Source organism: Schistocerca gregaria, chromosome 4 (genome assembly GCF_023897955.1).
Source record: "Schistocerca gregaria isolate iqSchGreg1 chromosome 4, iqSchGreg1.2, whole genome shotgun sequence".
Lineage (NCBI taxonomy): Eukaryota > Metazoa > Arthropoda > Insecta > Orthoptera > Acrididae > Schistocerca > Schistocerca gregaria.
The window spans coordinates 432,176,666-432,191,221 of NC_064923.1; the positions used below are offsets into that span (position 1 = coordinate 432,176,666).

General features: G+C 40.2%; 1 protein-coding gene across 1 annotated transcript in view; it reads left to right on the plus strand.

Annotated features, from left to right (window-relative positions):
* LOC126267346 (E3 ubiquitin-protein ligase MYCBP2) overlaps nt 1-14,556 on the plus strand; it is a 1,244,949-nt gene that overhangs the window by 83,392 nt on the left and 1,147,001 nt on the right. Inside the window, exons 8-10 of the mRNA XM_049972469.1 lie at nt 85-303; nt 664-868; nt 5,990-6,157. Of these exons, the coding sequence (XP_049828426.1) occupies nt 85-303; nt 664-868; nt 5,990-6,157 (592 nt within the window). The remainder of the gene's footprint in view (nt 1-84; nt 304-663; nt 869-5,989; nt 6,158-14,556) is intronic.

The window sequence follows — 14,556 nt, forward strand, 5'->3', positions numbered from 1 at the left end:
TTGCTATATTTAGCATCTTCAATTGAGTAAGAATTAATGAGAACTCTAGTTACTATACATCTGCACTTCATGTATATGTTTCAGGATGGTTTTGTTGTTCGTACAATAAATCCTACCAGTTCACCCGTTGTGTCAGTCAATGAACTTCCCCTTAAGTTAGCAAGAAAATGTGTAGATGTTTTTGGGTATGCTACATTTGATGAAGAAACCATGATACACACTGTACAGATTGGCTATGATGAAGAAATAGCTGTGATTGCCGCAGGGAAGGATTTTGGTTTAATAAGAACTAACTCAGGAAAGGTAAGGCAATAAATTCTCTATATCCTGGAATGGAACTGTGATTTAAATTAATAATTTATTTGAGTAGAATTTGCAACAATTGCTTTTTTGAAGTTTTGATATAATTTATTTTCTGTATCATTAACTAGTTTTCAGGCCACTGCAAGCTCATCATCAGATACTATTCCTGTATCACTTCCATGTGCTGATGATCCTGTAGCAGCTTAAAATGTAGTTAATGGTAAAAAAAAAAGTTGTATCAAAACTTCAGAAAAGCACATGATTGCATATTCTGCCAAAATATGTCTGAGAAACTCATTTTAGTGTTTATATTGGTGTAATTAGTAACATACAATGCTTCACTGCTTTCCCCCTGTTCAGGTCTTCTATTGTGGCAAATCGGCAAGTCTTGGAATCAAACAAGGAGGTCTCAGAAATGGCAAATGGGCTGAACTACCAATCACTAAGTCTCCTAAAATAACTCACTTTGCTGTTGGTCATGAAGGTCTTCATGCAGTGCTGATCTCTGAAGATGGATCTGTGTTTTTTGTCGGGACAGCAAGAAGAGGAGAAGATGGCGATCAGAGTAAGATATTCTTCTTCATGTGCACATGTACATGAAACAAAGTTTCAAAAATAAAATGTGTCTTAAGAAAACTGTGGTAGTTTTTATGATAATTTATAAAATAAATAAATAACTGCAGAACTGATATGATGTACAGAGTATTAAAGGAGGAATAATAAATATTTTAGGTGCTCTTAGACATTTTTCAAGTAAAACATTTTACATAACAAGTGTCCAGTTTTCATTTGTTTCAGAGGTATAGCTGTTTAAAAAGTGACTGAAACAAATACTCATAGAAGGTGATAAGCAACCTCAGATTATTAAGTTTGAAGTTGAATATCGTAAGCCCCACCTCCAACTTCAATGCCCTTTTGAATTCACTTGGTAACCACAAGTGTAGCTCTTCTGAGGCCACCTTTTTTATTAGGGCGCACTATTCATAATCTGATTGATCAATCCATCTCTTGTGTTTACTTTTATATTTCTAGCTCTTGCCTTTCAGCCATCACCAATGACAAAAAATCTAAAGGGGTAGGGTGTGAGGATCTTGATGGCCAATGAATGTGATAATTTCTGCTGGCCTGTCTTCTGATAGGAATGTTGGGTTTATATGATGTCTCATTAGAATTTTGATGACTACAATGTGATGAGTAGAATATGTGGGGCCCCATCATGGTGGAATAACATATTCACCCTTGTAGGTAAAGGAACTGATTTTGATAATTCTGGAAACTTACTCTCAAGAAAATACAGATAACTAGGTCCTGTAAGAAGATGCAGTAATGCAAGAGGCTCCATCAGCTGATTGTCTGTCATCCTACACCTCTCGTTTACAGAGAAACGTTCTTGAAAAGGTGTCTCCACAGAGGCTTGTGGGTTTTTGTTGCACTGCCAGTGTGATATATGAGTGTTATAGATACTGTCATGTGTGAAAGTGGCTTCATCAGTAAACAGTACTAAAGGACTAGTTGCTGAAATGCAATAAGCCAGAGATAAAATTCCAATCATCTACAGTCATCTCCTTGTTGAATGTCATGATTAGTATCCCAGGCAAATTCAGTAATCTGTGGTGGCCTGCAATGTTTGTATGCCTCTGAGATCTCGGGGTCCCCAGATGTCTGTACAAGAGCTTTGTTGATTATTGTGGTGTGTGTAGTGTCCAGTAGCTAGAGGAGCTGAGAAAAGTAATCAAAAAGATTGCCAAGGTCTCTCCTTGAGGTTGTGTAAGTGGTCTATTGATCAGAGATCTTAGTATTGACCTCCTGCTAAACAGGGAAGATACTGTTGAAGGCGCCGCTACATATGCAGATGAGATTCTAGTAGTTGTGTCTGCAGACTTAAGGGTGAGACTTGAGGAAATGATGAATGATGTGCATGTTCAGATGCAGCTGTGGTGCATGGGCAACACACACACACACACACACACACACACACACACACACACACACACACACACACACACACACACACTTGAAGGGAAGAGTTCCTCCTGCTAGAAATCCCTTCCTCAGGCTTTCTAGAACATGTAAAATCCTTTACTCAGAAAGTGGCTGCAGAAACAATACTGTGATGAAGTCAGCAGAGTGTACTTCTTAGGTTCACTGTCACCTTTTGCACTACATTTGTTGTGGGTTTACTGGTGATTCTTAGTATATGTCGTATGGGTATGATAGTGTGTTACAGGTCAGCATTGTATTGGTTGGGATGTGAACGATATGATTATGTGTATGATGTCATAGGAGCTCATATTATTGATGAAAGTCACTAATGAGCCTGGAAATTAAGTGAACAGAAATCTGATTTGGACACTAGAAGTGCTGCAAAATGGCTATGCCAAGCATTAGGAACTGGCTCAGACTGCATTGCATCAGCTCTATTTGATGTATGGTGCACTGATTAAAATGTCGTGGTCCACATTCCAAACATCTGTATTGAGTGGGATGTAGTAACGCATCAATCGGAGAGGAAAGTCCTGCTGATCACAACATTGCCCCATTCCCAGGTAGAGAGAGAACACAGAATGCGGACAGTTAGAGTGCATTCTGCAAACAATTGTAAGTGACTGGAAACTATGGGCTACAGTTAATGAATGCACATTGCGTACCTATTAGATTGGTGCATTAGTTCATTTCATTTTTGTTTTGCATGTTGTTATTCCGATTGCTATAGGTTTTTATCGACAAATTGCTTCCCTGAAGTGCAACCATCACTGCTGACATTTATTATCAACAACTGAAACATCTTGCAGACACAGTCCAAGAACTACAACCAGGAAGACTGCATGAAGTGATTCTCCTCCATGATAACGCCCACCTGAATTCTGGTAGACTGACAAAAAACTCTATACAGGAGTTGGGTTGGGAAGTCGTTCCACACCCACCTTCTTCACTTGATCCTGCACCTTCAGATTTTCACCTTTTCTGCTCTCTGTTGAACAATCTTCAAGGAATTTCCTTTCCCAAAGAAAATGTCCTCTGAACGTGGCTTGACAAGTTCTTCATCTCTAAACCGTGTGACTTCTATAGTCGCAGAATCAAAAAGATATCCCAGCATTGTTAGATGGCTGTTAAGTAGTGAAGGAGAATATATTATTTATGACTAAAGTCTCTTTTATGTGTATCTCTTGTGTTTATTGAACTTATGGAAAAATGCTACAAAATTATGCACCAACCAAATATATACACTCACTCTTTATTATTATTATTGGTGCCAATCAATCATTCTCCACAATGTCTGCCTCCGGTAGCTGATTGGTCAGCATGACAGAATGTCAATATCAAGGGCCCAGGTTCGAGTCCCAGCTGTGTCAGAGATTTTCTCTACTCAGGGGCTGGGTGTTGTGTTGTCCTAATCACCATCAATTCACCCCCATCTAAGCGCAAGTCGCTGAAATGGCATCAAATCGAAAGTTTTGCACCCGGCAAATGGTCTACCCAATGGGAGGCCCTAGTCACATGACACGACATTTTCCACAATGCAGGAAACAAGATTTGTTGTCTGTTGATGTTGTTTGGATATTCAGAGCATCCACTTAATCTTATAGCCAGAAAGTTGAGCATTTGCTGTATATTGGTTTGGTGCTTAAGTTCATAGCCAAATTTTTAGTTAATTAGCAAAACTCAAGTTCTTCTGAGGCTGCCTGTAACAAATTTAGTAATGCAAGCTGGAAGTTATTTACTTAGAACATGAATAATTTTTAATATTCTGTTTTATTTCTACATTAATATTAACAATAGTTGCCATTAACATAATTTATAACTGTGTAATAATATAAAACATTTTATGTCACCATCACTGTGAATAAAAATGATTGAAGCCATTTATATGTAACATCTGCCCATTCTTGTGTGTGCAATGCCAATTCATGTAGAAACTCTGCATGTGCTTGTTGGAAGACCACATTTTACCAACTGAATAATGCCTTTTACTTCATCCACACTGTTCATTTGTACACTCAGGTATGATATGTCTTTGAAAACTGCAAAAATCTTACACAATTTAGTGAAAACGTGAGCAAACACTGTGGACTCTGATTCTCTGCAGTTAGGAAATCATCTACCTTTTCTCTACAAGCAACAGCATCTTTTCCATTACAAAACCCATACACAGCTTTTCAGCATTTGCAAATATGTGTGGCATGCTTAAATGATACAGTGGAATTGGCCAACAAATCACAACCACAGTTGAAAATTTTAATCACATGTACTAAAGCATAGCTTCACAACTTGAAGTTTGAAACAAAAATGTGAGTTTATTGAATCAACAGCCCCAACAATTCAATTTCTCACCTCTCGATGAGTAACTGCCATATGCAGGCAAAAATTATGTTTTATATTCCTCCACAGAAAACACTCACAAGGTGCGAGGTCTGGCGACATGGAAGGCCAAAAGCAATAAACAAGATCTTGTTGTCAAGCCAACCTACGCACATCAAGGTGAAAGGGGGGAGGGCGTTAGGGATAAAAATAAAATCATTGGCATCTTTGTGCAGTTGAAGAAACAACCAATTTTTCAGCATGTCCAGATATTACATTCCTGTTGCAATTTCCTCCACAAAAAGAAAGGTACATAAACTTTGTAAACATAAACAGAAGAAAGCACATTCAGTTTCAGGAAGTCTCTTTCACGTTTGATGATGATGCCAGGATTTTGTGGCCTCCAAATTCTTACATTATGGTGGTTTGCATTATCCCGATAGATGAAACGTCAATTCGTCTGAAAAGATGAGTCATTCAGAAAAATTCATCTCGCATCACCTGGAGAATTGTAATCCAAAATTTGTACCTTCTCTTATGGTCACAGGGACACAATTTCTGCAGTAAGTGCAACTTCTAAGTTTTCATATGCAGGCGTCGTTCCAGAACTTATCACACTATTGTTTGGGGAACCTGAAGTTCTTGGCTTGCCTGTCTCATGGACTTCTGAGGGCACTTTGTGAACACCTGGGATATGCTTGACATTTTCATCAGTCATGCATGGTCAACCAGTGCTCTTCCCTTTGCATATGCAACCAACATCCAAGAATTTCGTATGGCAGTCATTAATCTGCTCTGCGGAGATAGATTCTTGCTGAATTTATGGTGGAATGCACATTGCTCTTGGACAATGGGTTGAACTTGCTTAAATTCCAACACATAAAATGATTTCTTTTGTTCTGTAATTGCGTGTTGCTACAAACAAAAAACAGCGCAACTGTGTCAAAACTTTGAACCTTCCTCTATGTAGTGACTTGCACAATATGTTTCTGTCTTTCATAGTTTGTCTGTAACAAACAATTGAAATCGCTTATTTGTTTTTGAATCATCTGCTATATACTGTCCCCCTTGAAACACCCATATAACTATTTTTCAAACTGTGGCGTAGTACTGTGAAATAGAAGTGACACCAATACAAAAATTGCTGATATTACAAGATATATTTCATGTATAAAATATGAATATATGTTTCAGATTGGAACATACAGCATTTTGAACTTCATAACTTTTGTAGGAATGTGTATTATCTGCCTGATGGTCATGTGTGACATGCCTCAGAATTATGGTGTTGGGTGGTTTTACTGTCACTCATTTTTATTTTTTTACAATAAACATTATACTTTCCTTTTTTTGATCAGATAACTATTCATTTTATATTTAATTTCAGGTAAAGCGCGTAGGCAGCCAAAACCAGTAAAGCCAAAGAAAATGGTTAAAGTAGAGGGCCAAGTTATTGTACATGCTGCATGTAACAATGGAACCACAGCTCTTGTTACAAGGGAAGGGGAACTGCTTATGTTCGGCAAAGATACAGCCCACTGTGATCCTACTACAGGTATGTGACAAATTATGTCTTCACTTTCTTATGTGAATGGATTATGCCATCTTCTTGTAAGGTATCTGTATGATGATAGTCAACCATGGTCTGCATTAATTTTGCTGCAACAATCAGAAACAGTTATCCAGTTTTGCTAGCAGCACCTTTTGTAGAATATTGGAATATATGGGGTGTCCATAAAGCCCTGCTATCATTATAAAAAAAGTATGACTTGGAAATTATTACAGACAGAGCATCATGGTTTGTTGTAAAACATATAACAGCTGTTGAAGCTTTTCCCTGTTAAACCAGAATTTCAGTATGTGCCCTACTCGTTGCTCATAGAATATCACAGCAATATTTGAGTTCTCTCCATGTATGGGTCAGCATTGCAGCATCAAGAGTTCTGATTTCTTCATTGATTCATTCAAGTTAGTAATATCAGTGACTGGTACACACAATCGTTGATGTAACCCCACAAAAAGAAGTGCATGGTGGTGCATCATTATGCTGGAAGATGATGGATGTCTGCAGCTCTTCAATTTGTGATAGCAGAAACCTTCCCTACATGGTTTCCTCTGTGATAAAAAAATGGGCTTGTCACTCTGTAGCACATTAGACCATGCCAGACATTAAACTTTGGGCTACCACAGATGAATTCTTTGTGCAGAGTGGGTTTTTAGAACCCCAAATACTAGTGTTGTAGAAATTCATATACACAGAAATGTGAAACATTGCTTCATCTGAAATCAGGCACTATTTCTTGTAGTCATTGCCTGCACCTATGGGGACCAGTGGTGAAAAAAGCATAATTGCTTATGTAAAACTTTATGCACAATTGATCTTGCTTCCTGCAATTCACATGATACATGACAAACATGACGAATTGACTTCTGTGGGATGCATTGAAATGCAACTTGCGCTCTTTCAACAAATGCTTGAGACAGAAGGGGACGTCAGCTTTGAGAAAAGTCTTTGACACAGCATGTGTCTTTAAAGTTTTAGAAGTACCTCATTATGCTTGTTTTGCTGGTGGTGCTCTCCTGTACTGGTGTCAATAATTCCACTGTTCCATTGTCACAGATTTGAATTGTACAATTGAGATGATACACTGTCCCTTCTTATGGTCTGTCATCATTTAGATGCATTCCAAGTCAAATCATCCATTAAGAACAAATCAAAAATATTGTATCTCTAATAGTTTCCAAGATATGATATAACTGCATAAATAAAAAACCATCTCACCAAGAAGCGACAAGAGAAAACACACATAAAAGATATGGAAATTGCAAGCTCTGAGAGCCAGTGGATCTTCCTCTTCTCAGAAGGACTTACTGACCCATAAGTCTCACCTGATGTGAGGTTCTGATCAACTTTTCCACAACTTTCCCCATTTCCTAAGTCTGCCAGTCTTTTCCATCATCCCTCTCCTTTCCCTTGAACCCCTCTGCCAGAAGAAGGAGCCACTGACCCCAAAAGTTTGTGCAGTTCCATATCTTTTGTATGTGTTTTCTCTTGCTGCCACTTGATGAGTAGAGCTTTTTTATGAATCAGATTATATTTTCAAATAATGACTAGTTTATCAAGTTATGACATTTTGAAGTGATACTGGGAGATTATGGACACCCATAATTGTTTAAATAAAAAGCTAGAAATGAGAGCTGCAAATCATATCCAGACAGTAAAAAGGGGCACTTGGTAGATATAGATTTATGTCAAATCTAACTGGAATACGAAACAGTTGATGACAAATCTTGAAGACCCACACTTCTGAATTGGAAGGGGAGAGTAATGTTCATGTTGTTAGTAGGGAAAACATGGAAATACAAAGTGGAAGAGCATATTACATTGAGAATTAGTATATACAGCAAGAGAAAGCAAGAGTTTTTTACTTCTGTACCTCCTATGTCCATCTTGTCATTTTGTACTTGCTATTAATACTATCATTATACTATTTCTTTCCCAGCTACCTATTTTACCTTGCTGAATTCATCATATGTATTTAGAGTCAGAAGCTCATTATAATTTGTTTCCACTTGTATTGTTCTTGCTGTTTTTTTTTCAAATTTTGCTCATTTTTTGTAATTTATTGGAAGGCTGTTTCCTTGTGTTAATGTCATTTGTATGAGAGTTACTGTCAGTTCTAAATGTTGATGTTTTCATTTGAATGTAGTATGGTTTTACAGATTAATCAATTAGATAAAAAAAACCTACTTACTGAAGAGAAGACACATATAAAAAAGTTAAGGAAATGTGCAAGCTTTTGGAGCCAATGGCTCTTCTTCTGGTAGAAGGGGAAGGAAGAGGGATGAAGGAAAAGGACTAAACCTCAACAGTCTGGTTACAAAATAAACATTGACTACCTGTAGAGTGCACAAAGATTTTTTTGACATAGGCAATTCTCCATGTAATCCAGATATTGGTAGCTGTAGAAGACCCAGAAGTGTTAAGAGTATTCACAACAAAGTCCGAGAGTTTGAAGAGTCTGAAGCAGTGGATCCCATATGATACCAGCAATAGAAAGCTGAATAAAACACAAAGCTGATGGCACTGATATTTTTGGGGTAAATATAAATGCATGTCAAAAGGATAAACTAATAAGAAATGGATGTGGCATATTTGACTCAGTAAACGAGAAACTCAAATCAACTGAGATAGGCTATGAGGCTGCATGTGACTTGGTTTGGGTAGGGCTAAGTGTCAAGGTTGGACACATACTTATAATTGGGTCATATTGTTGACTACCAGAAACTTACGAGGAAGTCTAGTTTGGTAGTATGCTTATTCCTCAGTCCTACTGTCATTACCAGAAGACACTTTAATCATCCAAGAATATAATGGTGTAAGTACAGTGGACATGACAAGATATCACGCAACACAAAACTAAATACTTTTTCTGAAATGTACTTATAAAAGACAGTTTGGAGTCCCAGTCATGATGGAAAACACTGGACTTGCATTCGGGAGGACGACAGTTCAATCCCACGTGTGATCATCCTGATTTAGGTTTTCCGTGATTTCCCTAAATCGCTCCAGACAAATGGATGGTTTCTTTGAAAGGGCACGCTGACTTCCTTCCCTGCCCTTCCCTAATCTGCTGAGACCAATGACCTGGCTGTCTGGTCTCCTCCATCAAAACAACACAACTCACGATGGAAATGTATAACATCTAAAGCCAACAAATGGACTGACATCTCTGAAGGTGTCCATATTGAAACTAGTATCAAAGACCATGAGGATGCTGTAGTGGCATGATAACTATGGTACAAAGAGTGACTAAAACTAGTGGAAAAATATATGCGTTTGCTCACCTGCGTAAAGAGACAAAGCTTCCTGCACTACTTCCAGAGGTTACTATCATTTTACATTTGCTTCTTTGTAGTTCGTAACCTTTGAAGTATTGCAGTACTAAATTATTTTTTATGAACTTGTGCACTTTATAGACTTTTAGCAAATAAAGTTAATCAAAATCCGTTTTATTGTGCTTTTATTAAGAACAATAACACTGGACTCAGAACCAATGGTGTAGTTTACAATTATACTGCAGTGTAAATGGCTGTATTGTTGTAAACTAGAAGACAAAATTAATTTGTTTGTATTGATCTTTGTTGTTCAGCCAAGTGCAGATGATTATGTAGCACGATATTTCAAAAGCGTACTGTTGTGACAGTGCCACGACATTTAACAGTGCTGCCATGACAGTACGCGCAAACGGCGATAGAGGCACTCCGCAACTCAGCTGAGTTCTGGAGCGCCACCTAGCTACGAACAGCGCCGGCCGCATGTCACGGCATGGCAGTCGAATGAGAGGTACTGAGTTGTTGTCATGTAACCAGCTATTATTTCTAAGTGAGTGTGTTTGAATATCCATGCAATTATTGGTGACTAAAGGTTATAACACTTTTGGCGACGAGGTCGGATATTTTCACTGCGTTGTGGATTTGTGTGTTCGTGACAGGGCAGACATGGAACAGCTTATGCAAGCGCTCATTGAACAACAAACACAGCTGACGGCTGCTATTCAGGCGTTGTCGACGTTGCTTACTCATCGTCTGTCTTCCTCTTCTCCGCTTCAATTCCCTCCTTATGATGAGGTCACTGAAGACTGGGAGGATTATGAGAAGCGTTTGCGGCAACACTTGTTGGCTTTCGGCGTTGTCAATGCTCCTATGTGTAAGTCATTATTTCTATCTTCGATTTCCCCATGGATCTATCAGCTGCTATCTCAGTTAGCCCCTCTGCGGGAACCTGCCTCTCTGTCCTTCCAAGAAATGTGTGACTTATTGTCAAATACCGAAAAAACACCCATGTCGTTGCCGCCCGCGTGGCGTTCTACCTGTGTCGTAAACAGCCCCATCAATCTTACCGGGCTTGGGCGGCGGAACTAAACGGTCTGAGTAGGAAATCTCGGGTCTAGTGAAGCAGGGGATACAACCTGTTGGCTTTGACCAATGACGCCATACTTTAGTCAGAGATAGTACTGTCTTCACTTTGAGGCATAGATAGTAAAACAGTTCTGTATTCCAGATAAATGCTATCATTGTACATTAAAATAATTATTCGTAATGTTATTGAGGTAATTTGGAGTATTAGTTTGTTATTGTAGAATAATTTTTAGTGTCTTATTTTCGTTTATAGGAATGGATTTGTCTGTTTGTGGGTATGTAATTTTCGTTACTGTCTGTCTAGGCGAGCTTCGGTTATTCCTCAATATTTCCCTGTGGTAAGTTCACTTTTCCATTTGTTCCTCTCACTGTATTTCAGTATTTTCACATATTTCTCTGTTTTATTCCACCAATATGTGCATTTTCGTGTTGTGAAGTACATAATAGAAATTTCTCAGCTGTCGATCTTCTTTCGTTTCCCAGCACTAGTATCAGTACGACGTTTTCGAATTTGTACTTGCTATATTACAGGCAAAACCCCCGGCACAACTAAAATTTGTATCACGTCCTTCACTTCACCTTTACACTGACACTATACATGTCAATTGGCGAGCAAGATAGAAATGTTGCTTATAGCTATATAGCTCACGTAATGAATGGGATACAAATTGTACGTGTGTCATTTTTTTGTCTTCGGGTAGTTCAATTGAGGTTCAGGTTGCAAATGTAACGTATGTCTATTTCCACTTTTTCGTTACCAGTGCACATATATAGAGGTAAACAGAAGTCTGGTAAACATATATTACATACGTAGGTCCTTCTGTCATCAGTAGTACTGGTATGTACGTAAGAAAAGACTGTTAGTAATAGTGAAGACAAAATAAATAACACACCTACAATTTGTTTCCTGTATTCCACTTAGGGTTTACTGAAGCGGAGGATACATCGTTCAATTGAAGAACAGGAAAGTAATGCTAGTCAAAACGAAGAAATCGACTTACGACAAACTCGTATCCCGTACTGTATTTAAGCAACACACTTCGAATGAGCTTTTAATTTGTATCGGGTCTTTCATTTACAGTTTAGTGAAGCAGGGGATACATAGTTCAAGTGAACAACAGGACAGCAATGCTAGTTGAAACTAAGAAATCTACGTACTCTAAACTTGTATCCCGTACTGCACTTAAGCAGTACAGTTCGAAAGAGTTTCGAGATACAACTGACATACATGTAACGTGATGTATTCTTTGCTAGTAATATATTTCATTCATGTCTTTCCATTGTATTTTGCGGAGAAATACTAAGATACAAACACGCGATATCATTAACGTGAAAATACTACTGGCCCTTATATATGTGAAATACATTTTTTCTTTCTTGCATTCCTTTGTTTCTGATCATTCTTCTCAGCTCTTTCATCTTTATAATACATGATCTCTGGCTAATTCTGACGTCACTGATCAAAGCCAACGGGTTGTATCCCCTGCTAAACTAGACCGAAATGTCAGTTTGTCACGGACACTCATCATGAGTCTTATGCTGATTCAATGGTTAGGGATGCTATTCTATGGCTTGCTCCTGATAAAGAAGTTCGGCAATGTGCCCTACAAATGCCAAACCCATCGTTGTCGGAAGTTCTAAGCATTCCTCAATCCTTTGAAGTGTCTCACACTGCTGATGCGCAAATAGATGCATGGTGTGATGTAGGCGCTGTACAGTCAACTTTCGACACGGACAATTTGCCTGTTTCACAGGAGAACGAAGATGGGGTGGCGGTTCACTCGCGTAAACATGTTGCGTTGGGCCGCAACGCTCGCAGCAAAAACAGCAACCACAGAAGCAGGTTTGTTCCACACATCCTTCTTGTCCACGTTGTTTCGTACAGCATGACAGGGCTGCATGTCCAAAACGTTGGGCCACGGGTAATTCATGTAGGAAAAAAGGCCACATTGCTTCTGTGTGTCAGTCCCCTAAAGTTCCTGTCGATGAGGACGAGGCATCGGACATGGATGTTAACTGTGTGCTTTCTCAAACAAATAAGTTGTTTGTTACTGTTCGTGTTCTGGATAAAGACATTTGCATGCAAGTGGACACTGGCTCTGCAGTAACTCTCATTAATTCTCGCACGTATTTGGAGTTGGGCTCCCCTCCCTTGTCTCCAGTTACGCAAAATCTGAGAACTTATAATAAACAGAAAATTCCTATCATTGGCCAGTTTGATGCTTCCACTGCCTACAAATCTGTTGTTAGGCCCCTCACATTTAGTGTGGTGGACCATACGGGCACTGAAAACCTGTTCAGTTATGATGCTTTCCAGTTGTTCGGGTTCTCCATTGATGATGATGTGCACCTCATATCTGAGGATATTCCGTATCAACAGCTGGACGGATTGTGTTCTGAATTTTCGTCTTGTGTTCTCTGCTGGTCTGGGTCGTGCCAAGGATTTTGTAGCCCACATTACTCTTAACCTCCAGCTCGCCCTAAGTTTTTCCGGGCACGCCCTATTCTGGTGGCATTGCGTGCACCTGTCAAGGCTGAGATAGACAGGTTAACAGCTTCAGGGATTCTCCTTCCTGTTACCTCCAGCGAATGGGCATCGCCAATTGTGGTGGTTTCTAAACCAAACGGGAGTCTGTGATTGTGTGGTGATTTTAAAGCCACTGTCAACGCTCAGAGCCTAATTGACACTTATCCTCTTCCCCGTCCTGAGGAGTTATTTACCAACCTCACTGGGGGCCAGTTCTTTTCCAAACTTGACTTATCGGAGGCATACCATCAGTTGCCGTTGGATGCTTCTTCCAAGGAATTTCTCGTCATCAACACTACTTGTGAGTTGTATCAGTACCAGCGGTTACCATTTGGCGTAGCGAGCACGCCGGCCAGTTTTCAGTGGTTTTTGGAACAGCTCACGACTTCCGTTCCCGGCTGCATAAACTATCTGGATTGAGGAGCACCTTCGCAATTTGCGTTCACTGTTTCGGGTATTGCATTTGGCTGGGTTGAGGTGCAATCTGGACAAGTCACAGATTTTCCAACCCTCCATTGTGTATCTTGGTTTCCACTTGTCCCGTGAGGGTATACGTCCTCTATGTCAGCACGTTGCGGCCATTAACGCTCTACCCCAGCCGTCTGCAGTCAAACAACTTCAGGCGTTTCTAGGCAAGATTGCTTATTATCACAAATTCATCCCATCTGCGGCAGCGGTAGCTCATCCTCTGCATCAGCTGTTACGCGTAAAACGTCCCTTTCTGTTGGTCCGACGAGTGTGAGCAGGCTTTTGTCCGCCTGAAGGCTCATTTGCAGTCGACGCCTTGTCTTGCCACATTCCGTCCAGGTCAGCACTTCGTTCTGGCGACTGACGCGTCACAGTATGGCCTAGGGGCTGTTCTCACCCATCGGTATGAGGATGGGTCGGAACGGCCCATCGCCTATGCTTCCAAGACCCTCAACGATGCGCAACGGCATTACTCTCAAATCGAAAAGGAGGCACTCGCTATCATTTATGCTCTAAAAAAGTTCAGCTTTTTTTGTATGATTCTAAGTTTCACTCATCACCGACCACAAGCTGCTGGTCTCTCTGTTCAGCCCATCGGCGTCGCTTCCGGATAAGGCAGCTCACCGCCTGCAACGTTGGGCCTTATACTTTGCTCGTTTTCTCTATGAGATTCACTTTCACCCCACGGCCCAGCACGCCAACGCTGAAGCATTGTCGTGATTGCCGATGGGCCCCGACCCGGTTTTCAATCGTGGTGAACTACTCTCTTTCCACATTGATGAGGAAGAACGTCATGCGGTCGAGGGTTTTCCACTTACAGGTTCGCAGGTCACGTCGGCTTCGGCACGGGACCCGGTCCTGCGTCAGGTGATGGGTTTCATTAAACGGGGTTGGCCGGACAGGACCGAGGGCCGGGCATCAGATCCCCTTCGTAACTACCATGCCTTGCGCCTTTGTCTGTCTGTTCGTGATGGTGTTCTGCTGGCCACTGATGGCGCATCTCCACGGGTCGTGGTGCCAGCCTCTCTTCGCAAAGA